The following is a 26,444-nucleotide window of genomic DNA, read 5'->3' as shown; positions in this document are numbered from 1 at the left end:
GTTGCCGTATGATTGTTAATTAGCTGGGGTCACATTGTGAAGGAGAAGAAAATGGTGCCAAAGGAGCAGCAGAGAGAAGCATTTTGCATCTCTCCTTAAATCAGGGCTTTTTGTCAGAAAATGTCTGCACATGAGCACTTAGTACAGCTGTACTCTAAATGTGATATCCAAGTCAAGTTGTAGGTCACTGACTTCTTTTGCAAATCAGCTAGCAAACTGAATTATCATTACCCCAAGCAACTCTGCTTAAATGGTATCAAAAATAAGCTGCCTTTATTCAGACACAATGGTAGCAGAAGAGAGCATTTTCTATCACTGACACTGTTATAGTACAGGTGTGGCATGATGAGTCAGATGCAGACTAATTTCTCTGCCACTCTTTGTTGTCTCCCTTGATACTCCAGTGCCAAAAACCTCCACTGTAAATAAGAGAAGACCACAAGTGTTTTTCTGGGCACTATTTTCTCAACAGCCTCAGTCAGCCTCCAATCCACATCAGGTCATCAAACAGCGTCAACTTTACCTTTGCCTGTCCCATCCCAAACGCATCACCATGCCTAAGCATTCTGGAAGCTAGCTAGGTCCATAACTCTCAGGAATGAAATCCTACTGGCCCACCACCCAGAGTACCAAGAGTAATCTAAATCTACTTGTAGAACTACAAAGCAGTTGAAACAATGTTCTGTTGTGCCCAAGCTACTATAAGTCACGGTAGAGACTTATAGTACACACTATTCCATATAAGAAGAAAGAATTTCCATCTCTACCAAAGGATCATCTCCAATTCTCCACTGCACCAACAGCAAAGAAATGAGTACAGTACATTACAAGGCTCCTAGTCTTTAGAATGACATCCTAAATTCTATTATGCTTCTGACTATACTGAAAGTAATCATCCAGCTATACAGCTTTATTAAAGAACAAAAAATTGTAATCTCTGGCTTCAGGTAATCATATTCATTGAACTCATGTCAGTGAAGTCTGACTTCATACTAGACTTTTTTATACATAGCCATTATTAACTGCATGCATCCTTAATTTGTGAACCCTTTGAATGTTACTTAAATCAGAAGGTTTTAACAACAGTACTTGTTGCTGCTCATATCTTTCACAGATGTTGATTCATGCATGATGATTTCCACATGTTGAATCACTAGCTTATGAGCAACAGCTCTTGGGCAAACAAAGTACAATAGACTACACAGGACTAAAACATTTTTGCTCCCAATTCAGGATGTGGAAATGTTACTTTTAGGTTTAGTCCTGTGTAGTCTAAAAATGTTTTAGCAGCAAGTTGTAAGCCATTTCATTAGTGGCATTCATCTCTCATCAAAAACTGGGGAAACCTCTTGTGGCAATGTTCATCTCAAAGGAAACATGCTGCTTCTGGGAGTGCCCTATATCTTATTAAACTACATTTAATTTCCCACAACTTTATTCATTAAGATATCTCACCACTGAAAAATAGAATGAATATATGGCTCTTCCAACCCTATTAGTGATACAAAAATTAACATCACTTAGCCATAAATTAAGGTTTAAAATATGAATCCATTTCTGCTGGGTTTTCCAATATTAATTCAAACTGGGGACAGACTAGCCTTTGTAATGATCACTACAAAATGATGCCATTGAACCAAAATACTATCCTCAACAGATGTCCCTCAAACTTTTGTTCTGAGCTGTGTTTCTGAAGTATATTACAGCACAGAATAATTAAGTGCAGCTTTCATTTAAACAAACTGCTGAAATCAATGGGGTTTCCTTCCCAAGTAAAATTAAGATCAGTTTGCAAGCACTATTGCATTTTGTCTTAAACATTGATCAAAATCAGGGATCTGAAGCTCCACATAGATAACATATGAGGGATGAAACCTGGAAGGTTTCTACAAAACATTAAAATGTATACTGAGCTTATACGGCAAATATAAAAAGCTTAGAGTTGAACATTTCATCTGAGTACAATTATTCTCAGACCAGATGCAGCACTTAACCCTTTACTGGACCGAATCCTGTGTTACTTCTGCCTAGCAATTTTGCATCTCCCCACTTCTGCTGAATTCTTGTGGATATACAACTCCCAGGAAACAGCTGCACACAGAAGCAGTACAAACAATTGGGAATATGTTAAGGCACTGAACTATGTTCCCAAGTAAGCAGAAAGAGTGACCACAGGAAATAAATACATTCTTAGACCAACTGCTAAAAGTGGCTTACAGAAGACACCAAATCATACAATAAAACAACTTACATTTGAAGCATGACTTCATTCAAGAAAACTCCATCCACAAGTGCAACATATTCGTCCAAGTTTGTTGGATTTCCTCCAGCTAACGGTCCAAATGTCTTAACCTATAACAGAATTATCACAATGACATACTTCGTCTTGGTCTCTACAGTAAGAAATTACACACACACACACACATTTGAAATCTCTGCCACTGAATAGTGAATTAATGCTTACCCACGTAACAAGAGGGCTGGATATGAAGACCTCCAAAAGAGGTGTGAAAATCTCGTTTTCCATCTTAAGAGCTTTTTTTAAAAAAAACAAACCAGGATTTTCCAAGAAAGAAAGAAAAGCAAAACAAAACCAGAAGCCAGTATGAGGTTCCCTCCGTTGCAGTAATTCCGTAAAATGCTCCACGAGTTCAGGAAGAATACGTCCAAGCTAGTTCCCCCGATAAAATTCAAAAAGTAGCCAGGGCAGCGGCGACAACAGGGTTTTCATTATGCCCCTCGTCCAGAAAAGGAGCGGTCGCGAGGCCATCGACGATCATTTTCAGGGATTCCCCCCCCCAAAAAAAAACAACCCTTCCCCCGACGCTTCCTACGGATGTATGTCTTCGACTTCACTCTCTTTCTTCCTCTTCTGTCCGTGCTTTAAGAGGAAGGAGAAAGAAAGGAAGCGACCCTACGAGAGAGCCCTACATCAGCCAGCCGCACAACAGCAACACCCCCCCCCCAGCTCCTTTTCTCCCCCCGGGGCTGCCGCCGCACCAGCAAGCGAGGCTGCAAAGACATGCAAATCCCAAGGAAAACTACCTCGACCCAGTTTTGCTCCCGTGCATGTGTGTGACAAGGGGGGGGGCGCGCCCAGAAATCTCTCCTTCCAAGCCACCACCCCACTTTCCAAGTCCCCCCGCTTTTCTCAAGCGAGCCCGCACAGGAAACCCCTCCCCGCTCCGCAAGCCAGGCTCGCTTCCCTCCCCATGCAGACAAGGAGTGCGCCGGCTCCTTCAAGCCAAGGTTGGGGTGGGGTGGGTGAGTGGGGGGGTGCGAGGGAAGGAAGGAAGGTTGTTTTTCCACCCCCCCGTGGGGAGGCAGCTTTCCTCAGGGGGCGACACCTCTCTATCCAAAAGAGGTAGAGATGGATATGTAGGGGGGGACCCCACCCCGTTGCCTGGCCCCTCAGCGCTCGCCTTTCACATCTCCCGCGTACCTATCCCCCCCCCCCCAAAAAAAAGAAGGCTGCTCTGGTCCGCAGCCTCTCCTTTCCACGGGCTTCCCCCCCCAGTGACTCACCCACCACCTCAGCCCCTTACTCACTCCCTTCCCCGCCCCCCCCCCCAGCCAGCTGCCTCCTCAGCTTCCTCTCTCCCTCCCCATTTCCCACCCTCTTTTTCCTCTCTCTCTCTTCCCTTGCTGGTCCCAGTTGCAGCACACACCCCCCCCCAAAAAAAAATCCACACACACTTCTAGGGACTAATTCCCCCTTCCCCCCGCCCGCTCTCCTGCCTTTCGCCCCTCAGTAACGGCTAAACGACCCTTCAGCCCAGCAGCCGCATCACTCGCGGCTCGCGCGCGCTCTCTCTCTCTTTCCACACCCACCTACCCCCCCCCCTTCGCCGGCACACGCCTGCCTCCTCCTCCTCCTCTCCTTCCCTTCTAACGGAGAAGAAGCCCGGGGAAGGAGAGAGATCCTTCCGCAGCGCAGCAGAGGCAAGGGGACGCCGCGCACTTTTTTTTTTTTTGTACGGTTGTGTATACTGTGTATATGCATGTATGTAATCTCTCTGCCTCACGGTTCTGGGTTTATCCCTCCGCCTCACTGGGACTGGTAGAGAAGGGGTGGTGGTGGGGAATTAAGGAAAGGGGAGGAGAGGGAGAAAACCGCTGCATGGCGCGCGCGCACGCGCCCGGCAGCCGCTGCAGTAACGGGCGGCGAGAGCGCGCCCCAGAGCGCCTTGTGGAAAGGGAGGGAGGGCGCGCTGTCTTTCTGAGGTGGGGGGGATTATTTTTAATTTTTTTCATACATATCTATATCCTATATTTTTCTGAGGGAGGATATTATATATATGTGTACACACACCCTTAGAAGAAATAGTATACTGTATAGATATAGATATTAGAATATTCTATATATCAAAATCCATTTTTCCCCTGGGGTGTGTGTATATATGTGTATATATGTGTGCGTATAATATATATATGAATATATAAGAATATATATATATATATATATATATATATGCTTTCGTAGATTTTCACGGGTACAAGAATGCAGGTTTTGGTGTCCTCGGGTGTCTTTTACACGGGAAGACACCCGAGGACACCAAAACCTGCATATATATATATATATATATATATATGAATATATGCTTTCGTAGATTTTCACGGGTACAGGAATGCAGGTTTTGGTGTCCTCGGGTATCTTCCCGTGTAAAAGTTGGGGTGTCTAGGCGACGTTTCGACGAGGTCTCACTCGTCATCTTCAGGCTGGTGCTTTCGGCTTATCTTATATGACATGCCATCTGGTCAAGAATTGGGTGTGCATGTAAAGAGACTGAGGTTGAATTGCCTGTTAATGCTTGTGAATGGGGGAGGTATTTAAATATTATACTCCCCCTCCCCATTTCATGCATTTGCTTGCAGGTCAAAGATCCGTGTGAATCATTACCACTGGCACGAGAGAACCCCCATGTGGTGGGGGAGGGAAGTGGCGGGGTCTTGAGAATTTCCCCCTTGTGGCAAGAATTGGGAGAAGATTGTCTTTTTCTCTAGCTAATTCCCACCCCACCCCGGCAATAATTTTCTTGGAAAGGATTAGTTCCATTTGTGAACGCTTCCCCCCAACCACCTCCCCACCCCAAGAAGGAACATGAATTTGTTTCAAGATAACACCGAAAAATAATCAACGGTCAGAGACCCTCCCCAAATACATAAACTTTAACCTTCCCTGTGCACAACATGCAATAGTGTTCTTGGAAGACCCGGAAATATGGACCTGTTGACTGGGGCATGGTTTATACACTTCAATTATAGGTGCTCATCTAGTTTTAAGTACAGATCAAGAAGATGGATGTATCTCGCATTCAAGGTAAAATATATATTGTGTGCATTTCACATCAAGAAAAAGCAGGCAGCGGGTGGATGTAGCTCTCATTCAAGGTTGTATATTTATATATGTATATGTATATGTATATGTATATGTATATGTATATGTATATGTATATGTATATGTATATATGGTGTGTTTCACATCAAAAAACAGCTATGCAGATGAAGGGGTGGGGCAATGCAGATGAGCTCTGGCTCTGTTCTCATTGTTTCCATTGAATTCTATGGAGCAGAGTGAAATGGGCTGCATGTATAAGACATGGTTGAAAGAGAATGCAAAGATTGAGGTCACAGCCGTGGGTGTAGCCAGGATTTATCTTTGGGGGGGGGAGCAGGCTTTATGGGGGGGCAGAACTGAGTTATCTGCAGTGCAATTGGTCAGTCAGTTAAGTATTTTTGGATATTTACTTGATTGGGAGGGGGGAACAGCTGCTTTTCATCTGGAGATAATAGCACCTTAGGAAAAGAAGAAAAGGGTTAGACCTCCCCTCTTCACGTGTTGTGGTATCCCCAGAATTAAGGGTCCTGCACATGCTACTTAAAACCCCCCAGATGTGTTGACTAATTGTGTTTAGTTTAGCCTTGAGCTTCTGGACATTCAGAAATTTCATCTGGACCTGCTACATTTACATCTGAATGGCAGCCCTCACCAAAGTTCAGATTTTCATTGCAGCTTAGACATTTCTGCATCTGTATTCCTGTCACAACTTAACTTTTGCATAAAAAGTACAGAGGAGAAACAAGGTTGCTGCAGAAAAGTATAGGAAATCAAGTGAATTGATTGCCTGCGTGTTTGGCATTATTAAACTCCCAAGCGCTGCATTAACCCAGGGGATTTAATGTACTTAATAGTCACGAGTGCTTATATGCTGTATTGATAAAGAAGTTTACAAAATCTCACATGAGAATAAAGCCCCGGTTCTTTCACAAATGAGAGGAGTGAAATTCTAACTTAGTAGTGTCCCCTCCATATTACTTTTATGTAGTGTTCTTCAAATTCAAGTAGCTTTAGAATTATGCAGTAGAAACTAATGGTTGGTTCAGAAGGAAACATTTGGAAGAGGGAAAATTCCAAGTAGGGTCAAATAGCTAAACAGATTATGCTTTTAACCCAAATATCTGGATGATGTACCGGTATATGTCCTAATTCTTCGAGATTAGGTAGAAAAATCCCTTTCACCAACCTCTTCTGTTATCCACAAAACAAGAGAAAATCATTTTTGTGAAAGAGAAAAGAATAAATTACAGGTTGTAGGAAAGCTAGCCTTTCAAATCAAATTTCGGAGAAATTAGAATTAGTGGTATCTAGATCAACATAAATATGATGGATTTGTCAGCAAGAATAAGATGTTATCTTTCCAGTTTTAATCAAATGTGGATCTTGCCCAAGACAGATCATCTTTCCCTCCTTCCCAGCAAATCAGATCTTTGTGGAAGGGTTTAATTACTGGTCTCCAGATGAAATTATGGCTGGGTGGGGGTAGAAGAGGAGCCTGGGCAATCTTGTACTAGAGCAAAGGTATCGTGGCACATGAGTAAAACCACTGCCAATAAACTTCTAGCTCTTGAAGGCAACTACAAAAGCCTTTTTTGTAAAAGCCTGAATATTTATCTGCTAAGTTTCTGTGTAGAATATAACCCTGTGAACAAATATTATCGAGCTTCTGTGGCTCATCAACGTAGTCTTTCATCAGGTAGCAATGACTTCAGCATTGGTCATTTCCTGGTTTTTAAAGATTTACCAGTGGTTTTGTTGTTTAGTCATTTAGTTGTGTCCGACTCTTCGTGACCCCATGGACCAGAGCACGCCAGGCACTCCTGTCTTCCACTGCCTCCTGCAGTTTGGTCAAACCCATGTTGGTAGCTTTGAGAACACTGTCCAACCATCTTGTCCTCTGTCGTCCCCTTCTCCTTGTGCCCTCCATCTTTCCCAACATCAGGGTCTTTTCCAGGGAGTCTTCTCTTCTCATGATGTGGGGGTAAATCTTGCTAATAGGGACATCAGCTCACAGCCTATCAAAAAAGGAACTAGCACCTCAGAAATAGATCCTGCCAAAATCTGTTGAGATAATATTAGAAAGAGGCAGTTATAAGAAAATGTCCATATACAGGGCTTGTTTTCAGCTCTCAAAACCTCAAGATTATTGTGCAACTTTTCCCATTCTGTGATGTTTGTGAATACCGTATCTCTAATACATTCTAAATGTGTGCTGATTATAGCAATTGATGTTAATTGATAATGTAAGTCTCCAGAAGTTTGCTAGAAGAAGTTATTGAAACTATTGTTTGTATTTGGTTGCCATAACTTGAGTCCAAAAGAAGGTGGAACTGTCCTATCCTTAAACTGAACCAGGCAAAATAGCCTGGCTGGGACACAGCTGAGAATGGGTTAAACATGCTCCTTCCTCCCCAAACTTGCAGTCACGCCCCTGAATATCTCTTTTCCTTTCTCCCATATATTATTGTAATTCACTCTGCATATCACTCTGGGACTGGCTAGCATGGCTATCTATTACTGGCAGCAATACTGCAGGGGCGGGATGTGTCTGTTGTGTGGAAGGAGTCCTTTCAACATCCATAGCAGGCATTTTTCTCATTGTTTAATAAAATCTCTTTGGAGACAAATAAAAGTGCAAGCCAAATCATTTGCTTTTGGCGATTTACATTTCATGGCAAGATGCAATTGCAAGAGATCGTAGCTTGTACAGGACTCAGAATGGATTCTACCTAATTCGAATAAGAGAGTTGAATACCACAGGTCAATCAACGCAGTCTCCTAATATAAAGCAGGATTAAACAGTGCTGACTTTAATCTTTTTATTTGTTATCTTTTAATTGGGTGTTTTGTCGTGCTGACTTTGAATTGTCCTAGACATAGGGTGGGTCAGAAATCAAAGCCTGGGAGTTGAGAACCATGGAACTAGCTCCATGAGTCTAAGAGGGTTTTAGACTTGTTTTCCTCTTAAAGGAATTCCACACCCACTTGCCATATGGCAAGCTGCTTTTGAAACTGGAAGGAGATTGTGATGTGGAATCTGGATTAGCTGTTCAAAGAGAAATAAGTAAAAAAAAAAAGTTACTTGGCTAATGCAAGCCCTCAATGCAGGTCTTTGGCTACCAGCCAAAACTAATTAAAAAGCTTAAAACCTTCCCAAAAGATGCTTATCTGTTTTTTTTTCTCCCCAAAGAAAAGTGACAGGACTGTTTTCCTAAACTTTTCAGATATAATGTAGCAGCTTTTTGCAACTTTTATTTACCTGTACAGAGCCTCTCGTCTGCTCTCTGATAAACAAAGGAAGAGTTTCAATTAGGGAGGCATGTTTGCATACAAATTTCTTTATAAGCCTGTAGATTTGGGATTGCACTTCATGTATCAAATAAAGAGTATTGTGGACCAGAATATTATTTATTATGCCATAATAAATTTCTGTGTTTGTAAAGTGCCTCAAGACAATAGCTACAATCATATACAGTGGTACCTCGGGTTAAGTACTTAATTCGTTCCGGAGGTCCGTACTTAACCTGAAACTGTTCTTAACCTGAAGCACCACTTTAGCTAATGGGGCCTCCTGCTGCTGCCGCGCTGCCGGAGCACAATTTCTGTTCCTATCCTGAAGCAAAGTTCTTAACCTGAAGCACTATTTCTGGGTTAGCAGAGTCTGTAACCTGAAGCGAATGTAACCTGAAGCGTATGTAACCCAAGGTACCACTGTACATCTGAGAGTAAGCCTCATGAAGAACGATCAAACTCTATTCTGAGTAGACAGCCTTAGAACGGTGCAGTTTGTTCTTTTCACATCACCATTTTACTGGGTGTGGGGGAAGTCCCATATTGTGTACACTGTAGGCTGTGTACTGTACGGGATTTTGAGCTCTAAAATCCAGTATAGATAATGAAACCTTACGTTTGCCCATTTAATGACACAATAGATAAGACATCAGCTGCCAAAATAAATAACAATTTTTATTATACGCTTGCAGACCATATTTTTTAGAGGGTTAATCTCTACCTTCAAGATTGAGGATGAAACTGTAGCTCCAGATTGCATCAGCAGAAGTGAGGCAGTGAGGACTATGCTTTGGATTGGGTAGGACCAAGCCATTTGGCTCCTTCCTAGAAATGTCTCCTTCAGCAGCCATTCCACTTAGTTGCAATGTAAGGGAGAAAGAAGACAAGTCCTGCCCTCAGTGAATTGTCTGGAACTACCATTTGGATCCTGTGCTCCCAGGACAGGCTTCATTAGCAGTGAGGCCCATTGGCTTGGATGTCACCAAGTAACTTTTGGCTACTTTCTGTCCAGAACTGCCTCCATTAGTGATCATTCTACCTGGTTAAATAAAGTGCATCAAATGTTTGTTTTTTTCTTTTAGCATTGTTATTCATTGTTTATATTTATTAGTTGTAAAGTTTTAAGTGTGTAAATTTGCAGGCAAAATAATTCTATTTGTTCAACTTGAGACATCATGCCAAACTCTGCTTGTACTTGGCATAGTTTAGAACTGAAGCCATGGTTTCAGTTTTCAAACGTACAGGCTAACTCTAGTCTCTAAATGTAATAACCTTCAGAGACATAAAGGCAGGTTGTCAATTCAAGACATCACACTAAACCATAGTTTGCAAAAGCACTTTAAATTCCAACAATAGTTTCTTTTCTTTTCCCCCTATATATTTATTTGCATAGAGACATCACCTTGCCAACAAAGGTCCGTATAGTAAAAGCTATGGTTTTCCCAGTAGTGATGTATGGAAGTGAAAGCTGGACCATAAAGAAGGCTGATCGCCAAAGAATTGATGCTTTTGAATTATGGTGCTGGAGGAGACTCTTGAGAGTCCCATGGACTGCAAGAAGATCAAACCTATCCATTCTTAAGGAAATCAGCCCTGAGTGCTCACTGGAAGGACAGATCGTGAAGCTGAGGCTCCAATACTTTGGCCACCTCATGAGAAGAGAAGACACCCTGGAAAAGACCCTGATGCTGGGAAAGATGGAGGGCACAAGGAGAAAGGGATGACAGAGGACGAGATGGTTGGATAGTGTTCTCGAAGCTACCAGCATGAGTTTGACCAAACTGTGGGAGGCAGTGGAAGACAGAAGTGCCTGGCGTGCTTTGGTCCATGGGGTCACGAATAGTCGGACACGACTAAACAACAACAACAACAAAGTTTTTGTCTGTATAATTCTAAACACCATATCATGGGTTCCCTGGTGGTCTCCATCTGGGCACCTCAGCAGACCCACCAAGTGTTGCTATTTTCAAGAGACAGCCCCAGATTTACAAAAGCCATTGTGACACCTCCCTCTGCTGGCTCACTGGTCACCAGAGTGCTAAAAGGTCTGGTGAGCTCCTATGGTTGGATCATTTTGCGTTTGTTACAGGAAGAAGATAGACATGTAAGGAGGATTTCTCTCAGCATCTGCATTCTGTGATGATAGTGAATTCATCTTGAGCATAGAGGCGTTAGAGAGTACTAACTGTGAGTTCCATTTCTCTTTCTTTTTTAGACTTTCAAGGCTCAGAAAAGTCTTCTCCCGTCTGGGAAGAAAAAATAAAATTTCTCTTCTCCCAGAGTCCTCCCCCTTGCCCACCGCCTCCGCTTTTGGACCCCTCTTTCAGAGGACTGCTGTTGTAAACAAAATCTGCCCTTTTTCCCTTATGAGATATCCAAGAGCCCGTATAGAGTCCTTACGTGGGTTCCCTATTGGTAGGAGAAAATAACAGAGGCCAACCGGAGAATATCAAGAAGTAAAGCAGCTAGTACGCCTGATCTTTATTAAAGCTGTTGCAACAGGATGCTCCCCTCACATGCAGGAGGATGGAGGAGGACCCAGAACAAACGTGTGCCTGTCCTTATATAGACATTTTAAATTCCCTGCCCTGGAGCTCAAGACCACCCCTCCATACATCATACATACATCACAGAAGAGGAGTAACCCAAGACCACCCCCCACAAACATCATAACTACATCATAGAAAAGGTGGTCTACAGCAGAAATTTGAATGTTGTTGTTTGTCCTGTCTGCCAGGTTATCTGATAATGCCTTATCTGATTGCTTTTACTGGTAGTCTGCCCATTCCTTTGAAATGGTGATTACCCAATTCCTGCCCTCCCTCCTTGCAGAGAAAACATTTGGTCAGTTTGGGAGTCAAAATGGTTTCAGGACAGTCTTCCTGTACTGCTCGAGACATGTGGCCCACGTATCTATGTTTGTGCTTGGTTGGTACATTTATGAACATTTATTATATATAGTAAAGGTAAAGGGACCCCTGACCATTAGGTCCAGTCTTTTTATTACACTGCAAAGGTAAAACCCTTCAGCGTATAGATGTTGCTTCCAGATTAATATTAGTCCCTAAGGGTTCTTAAGAAAGGTCTCTCTGTAACTGTTTGAGGCCTGTTTGGAGGTTCAGAAAATAAACATATCCTATGTGGCTCTTTGTTTCCCTATAGGCTCTGCGGACCTCCTGCTATCCTGATCTGCAGGAAGATGACAGGAGGAAGAAATGCCAAGGAAAACATGAAGGTAATGTCTATTTCCAAGGATATGTTCAGGGTATATAAGAAAGTTCCTAAACAGTTATAATTGCTAGCCTTCTCTTCTTCTCCATTTGGATGACATAATATTTGAAGACCTGGAGGGAGAACAGGGGCAGGGCAGCTTTTATACTGACACCATGAACCACAGAACCTGAGCACGGAGTTTGCCCTCGCTCTCTAGCAATACTGGGCAGAGCTCAACCATGGAACAAACCTCGCCATTTCCCCAGTGAATATGTCTGTCTTTGGGGCTCAAGGGAGCACATTGGCCCAACTGCAGCATGCTCTGGGATACAGCACTCATGGTAAGGCAACCTTCTGAGAAACAGCTTTTCAGTGAGCAGTGCATGCTGTCGTGAAAGTCACCTTACAGGGTGGACTGTCCTTCCTCTGAGACAGCCTCCCTCCTGGGGCACCAGGGCTGCCCAGGTCACGGCTGGCTGCAGAGAGCAGGGGCGAGGGAAGAAGCACCAGCGCCGTCATGGGGGACCAAGGGGCAGAGAGAGCCGAGCCCGAGTCTCCAACAGTGGTGTCTGATTTGCCAGCTGGTTACAAACCATGGCTTGTTTATTCAGTCATTGTGTCAACCTATTGTTAAACTTCATTAACCATTGTTTGGTGTAGTATCTAAATTGAGTGATTAGCCAATGCTTCTTACCAGGAAAAAAAAATCTGCATGTGAGAACAGCCTTTTGCACAAGGTGTAGTTCTACTAAGAGCAGAGATGGGAGGGAACAGCTAACAGCAACTGGTGCTTGTCTTTCTCCCCCTCACCATCCTATAGTTGGTCCTGCTAACTTCTGCATAGTATATAATTGTTACCTTGAAAAGATAGACATAATATAAAGATGAAATCAATTATCTTGCCTGTACGTAATTAACTTTGATATTTTCATTCATGAAATTTTTGTAGGGTAGAGCATGAGAAGCAGTGCAGCCTAGGCACTGTTACCATATTTTTCCGTGTATAAGACGAGCTTTTTTGACCCAAAAATGAGTTTCAAAATTTAGGGTCGTCTTATACATGGGTAGTGCTGAGGGGGGATGGGCGAATGGTTTTTGGTGCGAGCCCGAGACTGTAAGCGGAGATTGGCTGCTTGATTGTGGGGGGGTGGGGGTGGAATGCCGAAAATCACTCACCCGCCAGAACGCAGCACACAACCGCTTGTGTCGCAGCTGCCTGATCGCTGCCGTTAGCCCTTCCGATTCTGCTGCGGCAGCCAACAGACAGCTGCCCTAGTCGCAGCAAGCGGGAGTGTGATTGGCGGCCGCTGGCAGTTATCAGGCAGCTGATAGGTGGTTTCTACGATGCGAGCTGGAGATTTTAAGCGGCAATTTGCCGCTTGATTGTTGGGGGGGATGCTGAAAATCGCTCACCCGCTGGAATGAAGCGCGAGCCTGAGATTGGAAGCAGCAATTGTAAGCGACGCGAGCGGTTGTGTGCTGTGTTCTGGCGGGTGAGCAATTTTCGGCATTCCCTCCAAATAATCCTTCCCCAAAGCTCAATCCCCCTATTTTCTAAATTTTGAGGCCCCCAGTCTTATACATGGGGGCATCCTATAGACGGAAAAGTACAGTATATTTCATGAAACATAACACCTGAGCAAAACAAATTCAAGTTAGCTCAGGATTCCCTTAAAAAAAATTATGTGATAAAATTATGTGATAAAAAGTTTAATTCTAAACCAGCCACTGTTTATCAGAAGTAATAATTTTCCTTTAGAAATTATGCAGGTAGTTTTTTTCTGTTGAGTTTGCCTGCCATCATCAATACTTTAAAGTTAGCCTTGGCAGGCATACACCCTGCGATGTCACAGTGGAAAAAGTCTGTTGATCTCACCAGAAACATACAGAAAGAGGCTGTGTTTCTCCCTCCTAATGTTTCTACAGTAAATTGCCTCTGACATATGTTCCAGGGGAATACGAAATTTGTCTGCAGTGGAGGGACGTTCAGAGTTCTGCTAGCAGAGGACTGTTATCAAGAATAAATAAAACTTCTTTTTATTCCCCTCACCTCTCTGGTACAGTTGAAGGACCAGAAAGTTTTTAAAAGACTAGCAGTCCATGAACAGAGCCCTTTCTGGCAATATCAGAACTTTGGACATAGTTCTTACCTATTTTTTTCTCTCTTTCGCATATTCAAAACAAAGGAGGTTTAAAAAACCACAATTTTCCTTTCTGTAATCAAACAACCATGTACACACAGCAGGCAGGCAAGGCTGGAACTGCAGCTATTCCTAGGATTAAAAAAGTAGAAGATGCAGAATCCTGCATTGGGTTCAAGAAGAGAGGGTGTTGAGCTTTCATGATGATATGTGTTCATGATGATATCACAACCCCACTTGATTATCCAGAATGTGTGCTACTTTATGATTCCATTTCAAGCCATCCCTCCACAAACAAACACTGTTTTTCAGCATGATGTATCATATTTATTGGCGGATATCAATTCACTTCATTTGTGCTCCACTTTTCATCCAAGTTGGGCTCCCAAAGTAAATTAAAATCCACAGAAAGGTATGCATTATTAGGAAAATGTGGAGGTCCTTATGGTCTCTATAACTGATGAAATAGACTGAGTTCCAGGCTCTTCCTTCTAGAATAGCCTTCACGAACCTGGTGCTTTCCAGATGTTTTGGGCTACAATTCCCATCAGCCTGCCTCAGCCAGCACAGGTTGGCAAAGGCTACTTTAGGAGCCGAAAGAAGGAACTACAAACAGATGTAAGTGGGCTGGCTGAAAGTACAGATGCCAACCCACTGAAGCAGGATATGAGGTAGGGATGGAAATAATTGTATAGTGCTATTTTAGAGAGATTTTTTAAAAAAATGCAATTTTGGGAGAAGAAAGTGCATACGTATAGAAAATGGGGAACAAGAAATTAAATAGCCAAATAATTTGAGAGAGCTGTTCTGAATGGATGCTGTGCTCGTCTGAAATGGCAAACCCCATATACATGGTGCCTGGGGGAGATTTATGCAGCCAAACGTAACTGTGCTTTATTGCGAGTAAGAAAAGGGTTAAGGACCACAGAATTATTAATAGAAAGAGAAGACTCAGGTTGGTCATGATAACCCCTAACCTTTAGGGAGGGAGGAAACAAGGGTTGTTTCCTATTCCTCCCTCCCAGTCTCTCTCTCTCTCTCTCCTTTTTGAACCGTGTAATTGAGCAGACGTCTGAGGCTAGAACCAAGAATACCTTGCCTGTGTTGTCTCTGCTGTTGCCTAGAGCGATGCATGAGTGAGACCTCTGACTATTGTAAGTAAAGCATTTAAACTTACTTAAGGTTGTTATCTATTCATCCCAAGAAGGGTAGAGGCAGGAGAGCACAAGTGTTGAGTGCTTAATATGGGGACATTTAAAGGTATAACGCTGTGCTGGTCCCGGGGGGGGGGGGTACTGTGCGGCGTGGTCTGAGTCCGGTCCTGGGTTGAGGATCTGGAGGCTGTCTGTCAAGGGTGAAGCGGGGTCCAAGGCAAGGAGCCGGGCATGGTCAGGAACTCCGGAAGAGCAGGTCAGGGTGCTGGCAGGAACAGGTTTCCAGCGATGTTGCTCCCGTAACCTGGGACTGGGCTGACTGGCCTTTATCTCCTCTGAGGCCTAGGGCGGTCCCGGCCCACAGGTGACTCGCCTCTCCTGGCCTTAAGGCGAGCACTCCTCCTGAGAAAACTTAGTTCCCTCCGCCTCTCTGCCCTGAGCCTCTGCAGCTCAGGAGAGGCTGGAGGGTTACTGGATCCAGAGGCAACCTCACCTTCCCCTGACAGGGCTAGGAGAGGAACACCTGCAGGCAACGGGTCCTCAATCACCTCCGGAGCCAGAGTGGATTCATCTGGTGTCTGCTCCTGAGGATCCGGCACAGGTGCGGGCCCTTCAGTTTCAAGCCCCTGCCCCGGCTCAGCCGGCCCTGGAGGCGGGGACTCCTGTGCAGGCTGGGATTCTTCAGGTTCTGCCTCTGAATCAGATTCCCAGGCCATCACAAATGCCCTGTATTTCCTGCACTTTGCAAACGTTGCAGGCATTTCTGTTTTAAAATCTGCTAGGAGTTCTTTTGACTAGAGAATGAGTCAAGCCCCCACACTGTTTTGTATTCAGGCAGTCAGCTGTTTCTCTTTTGTAGTTTCCCCCCACATGTAGGCATTCGCCAGTTATTTCCTAACAGTGCTATCCAGATGTTGTTGTACTCTCAATTCCCATCAGCTTCACCTAGCATAGACCATTGTCTCAGGGTTTATGGGAGTTGTAGCCCAAAAACAGATGAAGGGCACCTTGTTGGCTGCCCCTCACTTAGAGCATCCTCCTCTAGCCAGGCATCTTCCAGATGTTTTGAACCACCACTCCCATCAGACCCAGCACAACACAGTTTATGGCAGGGCAGCACTGCCAAAAATGCAATACAATATAAGATGCTGGGCTTAAGACCTGAAAAATATGAGTGGACTCAAAAGCTAGATAGATCTATCACACAGTTTCCTTGGTGAAGCAGATGCCCTTATAGTAAGTATGGCCCAGATCTTTCATAAAGGATCACCTGTGCTTGCACATTGTGAAATTTGCATTGTGACATCTTTGAGAAGAAAAGGAATGGGCCATTGCCTTCTGCTGCCTTAGTAACTGATTTGCGGCACAGGGCTAACAAGGCAAGACGGTGACTCTAGATTTATTTGAATCTGCAGTTACTCTAAGGAATTCTGTCTCTGTTTAAACCGTCATCCTAAAACACAAAAGCCTCAATTGCTGCTGAATGCTGCTCCTTTCTTGGCAGGGGCAGGCAGAAGAGATCTCATTACTCCGTTGCTATCACAGCTACTCAGAGGCTTTTGACAAAAAGTCCCCCATGATATGGTTGCGGAGAAACTGGTAAAATGTGGGCTGGGTGAGGTAACTGCTAGGTGGGTTTGTGATTGACAGACCCAACCCAAAGGATGCTTGCTAATGGTTCTTCATTGCTGTTCAATGAATGTCTTTTTAAACAGCTTGGATGAAGGAATCGAGGGGATGCTAAAGTTCTGGTTTGCATTTGAACCCCTCCGGCAAAATCCTCACAGTCTGTGGGTGGCCATACGCTACCCAGATATGCAGAATGTGGACAAGTCTTTTCAGTTTATTGCTGATTTTAATTTTGATTTTTCAAAAAAAATTTAACATTGCTTTTTTTTATACCAGTGTTATTGTTTTACTCCTATTGTCAAACTTTAGAGTTTTTTGTTTGTTTGTTTACAGTCGAGCAATGTATAAATAAACCAGAGATAAATTAAATATTCTGTACTTTCCTACCAATAGGACTATTAATGTTTTAATAAGGCGGCAGTCTGTAGTCTGTAAGTGCAACTCCTTCCAGGCTGGTTGCTTTCCTGCTCCAAATTGCACCCCACCCCCAGCTCCCAGCTGCTTTTCCTGACACAAGGTTCTACTCTGGAGGCGAGAAATGTTAATTGAGTGTTTCACAACTGAAATAATACACAGGTCCCCGCTCCCTCCACTGTCTAAAGGTCTCCACTTTCCCTACTGTAAGACCATTAAGTCCAGGGTCTAAAATTACATAGTAGGGCAAAGAGAAGCTTTGAAAAAGGTGGATTAAATTGGGATATGGCACAGGGGTGGTGGTGGAGAGAATTAAATACCACCTTCTATAGCACCGCAGTTCCCCTCCCCCAGCTGCTTTTAACTGGAACAGCAAGGACCACGAGCAGCCCTGATGATGGACCTTCCGCATCTATGTCTGGATTAACAGAACACACTTTCATTAGTCAGACCAGAGAATTACTGGCAGGCCTACTAGCAAGGATTTTTCATGCTCTGAAAATGCAGAAGGAAAAGAGGGCAAGACGAAAATGCCAGTAAAATCACTGCAGAACTCCGCTTTCCTCCCTGAGCTCAGAGTTTCAGAAAAACACTATGGGCGCTCCAGATAAAACATGTAATCCACTCTAATCACTGTGCAAATGTTTGCATTCAGCTATTTTTGTTCAGCCTCCTTTCCTCTTGCTGTATTAAGACTAGAGCAATGTTAAATTCAAGAATACCACATTTTAATTCCTTGGTTTCTTCAGACCATGACATTTATTGGTTTTGCATTCCCTTATTTCTTCTTTTGCATCAGAACTCAGCAGCGCCCGAGATACTTACCGGTGCTGAATTTTCTCCTTCTTTTGCAACCTATTCAGAGATAACAGTATATTTTCCCTTGCTTGTAGATTTTCAGTATTTAATTTATATCTGCTTTGTCAGTTTATGTCTCTGCCCCTATCATTTTAGTTGCCGGGTTTCTCCTTGGACTCCTTCCTGTGTGGTGTAACTGTTTTTTCCATCTTGTCATTCTGCGGCTTTTTTATGGCTTGCTTTTCTTGCACACTTTCTTTTAAAGGAAGGTTATGATTTTGCATGGCATTTCCAAAACCTTCCCTAACCTTTTTTATAATGATCTGTGGAAACTATTTGAGACAATGGTAATGATGAGGAACACAAGGATAGCCGAGGAATAATTTATTTTTCTTTTAATGTTGTGAATTTATTTTTAGACTCCTCTATTGTAAATCTATTCTAGGCCATTTCACACGCCACTGGTTTTTCTGTCCAACATTATAAAACTTACAAAGAGTTCTCTAAAAGAGGGCAAATGAGTTCACTTCTTCGTCTGAGCATGATTAGACTGGATGTCTCCATGTAGTTTAATTCTGAATGGAAGCTGGCAATTTCTAAATAGTGGTGCAGTGAAGGGGACTCACTTGTTTTTACTTCTTTTTAATCAAGTACAGTAGATTTACATCCTGAAGCAGCAGTTAATGGGTTCAACAAAATTTATTAGCACATGATTACATGCTTGTGAAGAGGGAGATGTGTGTGGCCTTTTCCTTTAGGCTCAAAATGGAAGTTACCTTAAATGTGTATTTGCTGCTGAAAACAGCCCCTGCAAATTTAGTTCCCAGTCTTCTCACTGTAACACCTACATAGGGGAAAAATATGTGGCATGCCACCACCTTGTCATTTATCTCACCTCATTCTGTATTGTTGACTGTTCTGGAGCAGATGGGACATAGCAGTGCTCAACGTGAGGATGTCATGTTACATTCTCTCCACATATGCTGAAGCGAGAGGACAAAGAATTAAACAGAGGGCTATTTTTGGCAGCAAACATGATTTCATGTAGCATCTCCTCAACCAAATCATTCCTGAAACTAGTCATGAACCCAACATGGAATTGATATCTTCTAAGAGTGTTTGCAGTTGCCTTGCTGCCATCTTCACGCTCAAGATATTGTACAGTATTTGTGATCGGTTGTTAGCTGAATGGGCTTAATTGGGAATAGCTGTACCACTGCCTCTTTAAGGGCAGCAGGGACCTCTCCCTCACATTACAGCATGCCAACACACCCTAGATCTAATTGGATAGGTTTAATTAGGATGGTTGCATGTTTAGTGTGACATGTGGCCACTGTCTCAGCCTCAGGTCCCTGATCTGCAATGTTTATTTTATGTATTTAACAGAATGCATATATGAATCTAAACAGAACCTCTAAGCAGTTTACAACAAATAAAAATAAAATAAAATTGTAAATAAAAGACAAAGTTAAAAACAGATATTTGAAAAATGCAAAATGTAATTAAAATTAGAAGCTAGTAAGGTAATGGACTATGCAGAAATGGCAAAGTTAACAGCTAAAATAAGAGAACTCGATGATTATAGTTTTGTGGAAGAAGCCTTTTTGGGACTATTTAAAGAAATATAGTTTTATGAATTCGTGAGCAGGATTTGAAGTATGAGCAACAGAAAGAATTAGGACTTACTGTAATATTGTTTTGATAGAAGAGATTGAGGATAGGATGCAGCAAAGGGGGGGGGGGGACAAAATCACCATGGAAAATGGAATGGGAAGTCGACAAAACAAGAGATAAAATTATGTACTGAGGTGTAAATATGGACATTTTTCTTTATCCTGAAATAATAATAATAATAAAAATCAGAAGCTTAACAGCGAGTAAAACATGTCCAGATAGGCTTCCTTGAACATAAATGTTTTTAGCAGGCAGCAGAAAAAGAACAGTGAAGGCACCTGCCTATTGTTAATAGGCAGGGAGTTCCAAAGTGTAGGTGCTGGCACACTGAAAGATAATGGAATCATAGAATTGTAGAGTTGGAAGGGTTCCCGAGGCTTATGGTGGCCCATCATTAACCCATCAGGGAAGCCGTCAAGACAGCGAAGAAGTACAAAACTAGGGCGGGACAGCCCTTCCTCCAGCTGTGTGTTGGTGGGCAGAGACCAAAGGGGTTTAGGATTTCAGAGTCGATGGCGTAAGAGAACAGGAAAATAGTGGCAAGCTAGAGGAAGTGGGATTAGAGCACTATGTAGGCTGACTGGGACAGGCTATAGCAAAGAGACACAGAGAATATTCCTGATTTGTCTGCTGTGCCTGTGAGAGAAGCAAAGGACCCTGTTGAGGAGTAATGCTGTGCAACCCTCCATCCTAGGCTCAGGTTGTAAGGTAAAGGTAAAGGTACCCCTGCCCGTACGGGCCAGCCTTGACAGACTCTGGGGTTGTGCGCCCATCTCACTCAAGAGGCCGGGGGCCAGCGCTGTCCGGAGACACTTCCGGGTCACGTGGCCAGCGTGACAAAGCTGCATCTGGTGAGCCAATGCAGCACACGGAACGCCGTTTACCTTCCCGCTGGTAAGCGGTCCCTATTTATCTACTTGCACCCGGGGGTGCTTTCGAACTGCTAGGTTGGCAGGCGCTGAGACCGAGCAGCGGGAGCTCACCCCGCCGCGGGGATTCGAACCGCCGACCTTTCAATCGGCAAGCCCTAGGCGCTGAGGCTTTTACCCACAGCGCCACCCGCGTCCCTATAGGCTCAGGTTGTACATATGTGTAAATAAACCACATATCATAAAGACCACCCAGTCTCCACTGTGCCTCATTGTCCCAAAAGTTAAGTATGCCTGTTATTCCTGGAATCTCTAATTGCTTGTCAAGACTGGTGTGGCATGTAAGGTAGGCTACACCAGTAAGAGGGGGAAATAAACTCATTTTATTTATTGGTTTCTCTTAATTCAGTTCTCAGTCCAGCATCCATCTTGAAATTACCCCTAAAAGCACATGCCTAGAGCGTGCTCAGTTCCAATTCTTCAAAAGAAACAATTTTGCTTTTGGGCCACAAGGTGGCAACCACATAAACATGTCTTAAGGGGGTGACCTAAGGACGATGTAGATATTTATGGGTAGGCTGCTACAGTCTAGTCTGTTTTATCTATCAGAAAAACTATTAAAATTCTCACAACCGGAGAGGAAAAGAACTTACTCATAACCAACTTAAACTATCTTTGCAGAATATATGACATGTTTAAAATGACTGGGAGCTGAAGGAAGGCATTGGGAAGATTATTTTTGAGCTGCAGTCAGATCATCAGTACACTGAAGTACTGTAAGACTTCTCTAATACCTGCAAGATGTGCTGCTCTGTTGCTGGAATTTTAAGTTAAAAATAGAATGCAATGAGGAGGAATCTCTTAATACTCAGAGCTAGCCCTCAACATTGTTGAAAATCCCTGGGGATAATTCAGAATAATCCAGCTGTGGACTTGTTTGCTTCTTTCTTCACTACAGGGAGTTGGCATTTCTTTCCCACAGCTGACATTGACTGCTGATGGGGTTGCTATATACAATATTGTTACAGATCTGGGGTAACAGAGTTTGGGGGTGAAAATGTACCCATAACTGCCAGCATTAGCAAATGTTAGAATTTAATAAAAGGCGTAGCTTTTGGATAGTATTTGGAGTATTGAAGGAAAGATGCCAGGCTAGTGGAAAAATACAGGCTGGGGCCTCACTTCAGATAGAAGCTGCTAATCATGACAGAAGATGTTGATGGCCCATCACAGAGAAATCCTTGGGTCTGTGTCAATAATGTAGGTTACAGGAAAATTGTTAACTTTTAAAACTAGGCTTTGAATAGCAGACAGAAGGGGAGGAGTTGCTTGGCCAGGGGTTTTCTGGGAAGGAGAAGCAGGAAGTGGGGAGAACTCCATGCAGGGATGTGGAAAGGCAGATGGCCTGAGAGCTGGCTGGAGACAATCTGAGGCAGAGGAAAGCCTCTGAATGCAATGCTGAGCTGTGGAAAGGGCAAGCCCCTCATGACATGTGAATGCTGTAAATGCTACACTCTCTCCATCTGCATCCAGATTGTTGTCGTTGTTTAGTCGTGTCCGACTCTTCGTGACCCCATGGACCAGTGCACGCCAGGCACTCCTGTCTTCCACTGCCTCCCGCAGTTTGGTCAAACTCATGCTGGTAGCTTCAAGAACACTGTCCAACCATCTCGTCCTGTCGTCCCCTTCTCCTTGTGCCCTCCATCTTTTCCAACATCAGGGTCTTTTCCAGGGAGTCTTCTCTTCTCATGAGGTGGCCAAAGTATTGGAGCCTCAGCTTCAGGATCTGTCCTTCCAGTGAGCACTCAGGGCTGATTTCCTTCAGAATGGATAGGTTTGATCTTCTTGCAGTCCACGGGACTCTCAAGAGTCTCCTCCAAATATGTGCTAATAAACCATATTTCTTAAAGACACAACAGTTTCCTCTGTGTCTTGATTCCCAATGGAAACTGGGTCCTAGGGGACCGTCTGGAACCTCCATGGAATCTTGCTACCACTCAGCAGAGACGGGGTGGCGTACAACCTTTGTAACAATATTTTTTCAGCTGGTAAATTTTGCTGCATATTACAATACAGGGGTGCCATCTTGAATAAGAAAATGGGGGGCAATTAAGACCCTCCTGCATAATTGATCATAAGACATGTCACATGCACACCACGTGAAGGGCAATGCCCATGAACTTTGGGGAGCCCAGCCCCCTCAAATATTTTACGAAGGGATCTCGGCTCCTAAGAGTTGGCTCCTATGGTACAGTAGCATCATGCCTGGCTGTAAGTTGGTGCCACACACTTAGTCATCAGAGGATAAAGCAGACACTCCACTCCACAGATCAAGGATTTGAGGAGCAGACAGGATCTCCTGGAACCAGAACTGGGGATCCCCTTGACACTGCAATAAAACACTGACAGTTTTATTTTCAATCCCTTTTGCAATGATCCCTAGCATTGAATTTATCTTTTTCACAGCGGCCACATACCAGGTCAAAATTTACATCATGCTATCTACTATGACCTCAAGGTCTTGTTCCTGGTCCGTCGTGGCAGCTCAGACCTCATTAGCGCAACTTAAAGCTACTGATTCATGTTGTAACATTGGTCATAAGGGAAAATCTCCATTGTTCTTCCCTTTTTATGGCAGGACTTTCTAAATCAGATTTTGTTATGGTACCTTGTTATGGTACCTCCTGTTAATTCCTACTATCTGGTTTCTTTTCAGCCTTGGTCCTGATAATAGATTGTAGTCCTTTGTTAACGTCTTTTTATCTCCTCTAAACATGATGTCCCAGAATGCATACAATAGCCAAGATGTCTCCTTTGATAGCCGTACCTAAGACATTTGAAGAAACTGTGCTGCATTACTCAAGATTTTTTGCTAATGTAGTTCAAATGAGCATCCCCACACCCACACCCCACGTGCTTTTTCATGAAGAAGAAGAAGAAGAGTTTGGATTTTATATCCCGCCTTTCACTCCCTTTAAGGAGTCTCAAAGCGGCTAACATTCTCCTTTCCCTTCCTCCCCCACAACAAACACTCTGTGAGGTGAGTGGGGCTGAGAGACTTCAAAGAAGTGTGACTAGCCCAAGGTCACCCAGCAGCTGCATGTGGAGGAGTGGAGACGCGAACCCGGTTCCCCAGATTATGAGACTACCGCTCTTAACCACTACACCACACTGGCTCTCAAGAGGACTTCTGGAAATCATCGGATTGATTGTTGTACCAGTGTCTATACATCACTTCCAACATGGCAGGGAGGTCGCATCTGGGATTATGCTCAAAATCTGTGGTGTTGAGTAACATCTAAACACTTGTATTATTCATTATTGCCAAAACCTATTTGAATGGCTTTCCTTCCGACTGCTTGTTCCATAGCCTCCATATTAATTTGTATGCTTAGATTTTTCCTTTAACATCAGACACACTTTAAATGGATGGAAAGACTGTATATTTGAATTTTTTTTTGGCTAAGTAAGCAAAACAAAAATGGGATACCAGAAACCTGGCAAATGTGCTTGGTAAAGTGTACAGGAGAATATGATGAGTCAATGGTTTTGTCTTGAGTTTTCATACAACAGCATATACCAACCACCTTGCCACCTTTTTTAATGACTATAGTAATTAGTTTGCATATTCTGATTCTTGACTGTATCTTGGAATTGTTCCATTCCACTGAGACTTAACACCCTATTATTAGCTGTCTTGCTTTTCTTTACTGTTAGTAATTATATGGATTTCCCTGTCAATGATCCTTCATTTTATTTTCATTAACTATTCTTTATTTTAATGTTTATATCTCAGTCATGGAACTTGTTTAAGCTGCTAAGAAACCTTCCTGACTGATGATTTCTTGCCACTATTCATCCTTTTGATGCTTGTAGCAATTGCAATTTATATGTTATACTATTCTCATCTTGTGATTTCATGTAAAACTGACATACTTTATATTCACCTCCTAAAATCTCATGTAGCTTTATTCTTATCCAATCTCCTTGCTCACATTAATATATAGACAATATATTTTTAAAAGCTTAATATAAATATTTCAAATTTCTCATTCAAAGTATTATAGTAATATCTTTCTAGTACAATGCTTCATTTCCCCTCTTACTACAGGACACAGATCTGTGCACATCTGTTCTTCAAGGATCAAAGAACTTGCTGGATTAACTTGGTTGCTTTAGCATAGTAGGAAAAATAGATTTTTTTTAAAAGGTCCCAGAAGTAAGTTCTCAGCAAAGCTGAGAACAAAGAGCTAGATGGGAGGCGGGAAACCAAAGCAAAACAGACTAATTAAAAATAGGCCGCAGTAATATAAGTTTCCAAGGTCTCACATGAGCAAGTGCTGCAAAGATTGTGCCCTGAGGCTTCCTGCTCTTATAGCAATAGAAATCTAGACAATAACCATAACCTATAGAAAACTGCATATGTCTCTGGTGATTAGAAATGTAATACATATGTAAATAGATTCTAACATATTCCTATGTACACCAGTTGAGCAGGTATGGTTGTGCCTTCGAAAGGCATTTGCAGCCACTGGGCGATTGTCCTCAAAAACTCTACACTCCAAGGCATCGGTATCCCAATAAATACAACATAAATTAAAGGGTTAAATTAAATGCCTATCAGAATTAAAATGTCCTTGATGTGATGACAAAAAGACATTTCTTTGTGTGCCCCCTCCACAATAAGTTTGCCCACATGAGAACAGTCCTTCTCTGTGCTGGCTCCCCATTTCTGGAATGCTTTCCCCAGCGAGGCTCACCTGGCACCATGATTACAGTGGTGCCCCGCAAGACGAACGCCTCACAAGATGGAAAACCCGCTAGACGAAAGGGTTTTCCGTTTTGGAGGCGCTTCGCAAAACGAATTTCCCTATGGGCTTCCTTCGCAAGACGAAAGCCCATAGGGAAATCTCCGGGACAGCGGGGAAGCGCAGCGCGTCTTCCCCACTGTCCTCGGACCTCCTCCGAAGGCTGGCGGCGGGGCGGAGAGACCTCCTCCCGCCGCCAGCCTTCGTTTCTCCGCTATCCCGGACGGCTTTTGAAGGCAGGCGGGGGGGGGGGGGAGCAAAGACTTTCGCCCCCCGCCGGCCTTCAGAAGAGGTCCAGGACAGTCTTTGCTCCCCCCTGCCTGCCTTCCTGGGGGCTTTTAAATCGCCCCGGGACAGCGGAGAAGTCCTCCGCTGTCCCGGGGTTTTTTAAAATGCTGGCAGTGGAAAGAAAAGCCCTTGTCCCCCCCCCCCCCAGCCTTCAGAAGAGGTCGGGGGACAGACTGTCCCCGGACCTGGTCTGAAGTCGGTTTCCATAGGAACGCATTGATTGATTTTCAATGCATTCCTATGGGAAACCGTGCTTCGCAAGACGAAAAACTCGCAAGAAGAAAAAACTTGCGGAACGAATTAATTTCATCTTGCGAGGCACCACTGTATATACATAGTTTTAGGCACCAGACGAAAGCTTCCTCTGTAACCCGGCTTTTGGCCTTTAACCTACTGGGGCACGACTGCCTCCTGAATTAGGAAATTCAATTTATCTTGAAGCAGTTTAGTACCTCAAATGCCTTGCCCCTCCATGGTGAAAGCTCTTTTTCTTTCTTTTTTTAATTAAATGTATAGAGGCCAACAAAGTATTCCAGCAACAGAAAAAGACAAAAAACGTATTAAAAAGCAAATGAGCTCCAACTGCATCCTCACTCACCAAAACAACTCCTGATAGCTGTGTGTATAAGCTGTGGAAATACAAGAATGACTGCATCATTCTTGCTGAGTTCGTCCTAAATAGACAAAACACATTAACTTGGATAGGCCCTTTGTGGCCATTAATATTGACAAGAGGGGGCAAAAAGCCCACTGGAGGAAAAGGGGAAATGGATGGAGAAAAGAGAAAAAACTCTCCTTCATATGGATAATGGCCCTCCCGGGTCTTG

At 43.5% G+C, this 26,444-nt stretch overlaps 1 protein-coding gene and 1 long non-coding RNA gene across 10 annotated transcripts in view; one reads left to right on the top strand and one right to left on the bottom strand.

Moving 5' to 3' along the window:
• CCDC88A (coiled-coil and HOOK domain protein 88A) overlaps positions 1-3,413 on the bottom strand; it is an 80,104-nt gene extending 76,691 nt beyond the window's left edge. For 4 of the 7 annotated variants that reach the window (XM_077925432.1, XM_077925433.1, XM_077925434.1 and 1 more), the window contains exons 1-2: positions 2,465-3,412; positions 2,252-2,352 (exon numbers count right to left, since the gene is read on the bottom strand). In XM_077925432.1, coding sequence (XP_077781558.1) covers positions 2,252-2,352; positions 2,465-2,527 — 164 coding nt within the window. In that variant the 5' untranslated portion in view covers positions 2,528-3,412. Of the gene's footprint in view, positions 1-2,251; positions 2,353-2,464 lie in introns of all 7 variants that reach the window. The other 3 variants (XM_028725114.2, XM_077925430.1, XM_077925431.1) reach the window with 1 other exon arrangement.
• Positions 3,414-4,740: 1,327 nt separating this feature from the next.
• LOC144327201 (uncharacterized) lies at positions 4,741-24,557 on the top strand. 3 transcript variants are annotated; one of them, XR_013392106.1, is made up of 5 exons: positions 4,741-5,320; positions 9,322-9,428; positions 10,023-10,816; positions 11,792-11,864; positions 15,052-24,557. It is a non-coding gene; the product is annotated as an uncharacterized LOC144327201 (long non-coding RNA). The 3 variants fall into 3 exon arrangements; XR_013392107.1 differs by lacking the exon at positions 4,741-5,320 and having other exon boundaries at positions 5,482-9,428; positions 15,052-20,352; positions 20,732-24,557; XR_013392105.1 differs by lacking the exon at positions 4,741-5,320 and having other exon boundaries at positions 5,482-9,428.
• Positions 24,558-26,444: the final 1,887 nt, after the last annotated feature.

Source organism: Podarcis muralis, chromosome 3, assembly GCF_964188315.1.
Source record: "Podarcis muralis chromosome 3, rPodMur119.hap1.1, whole genome shotgun sequence".
In the NCBI taxonomy this organism is placed as follows: Eukaryota; Metazoa; Chordata; class Lepidosauria; order Squamata; family Lacertidae; genus Podarcis; species Podarcis muralis.
The sequence above is the reverse complement of the archived record's forward strand: the minus strand, read 5'-3'. Positions and strand labels throughout refer to the sequence as shown.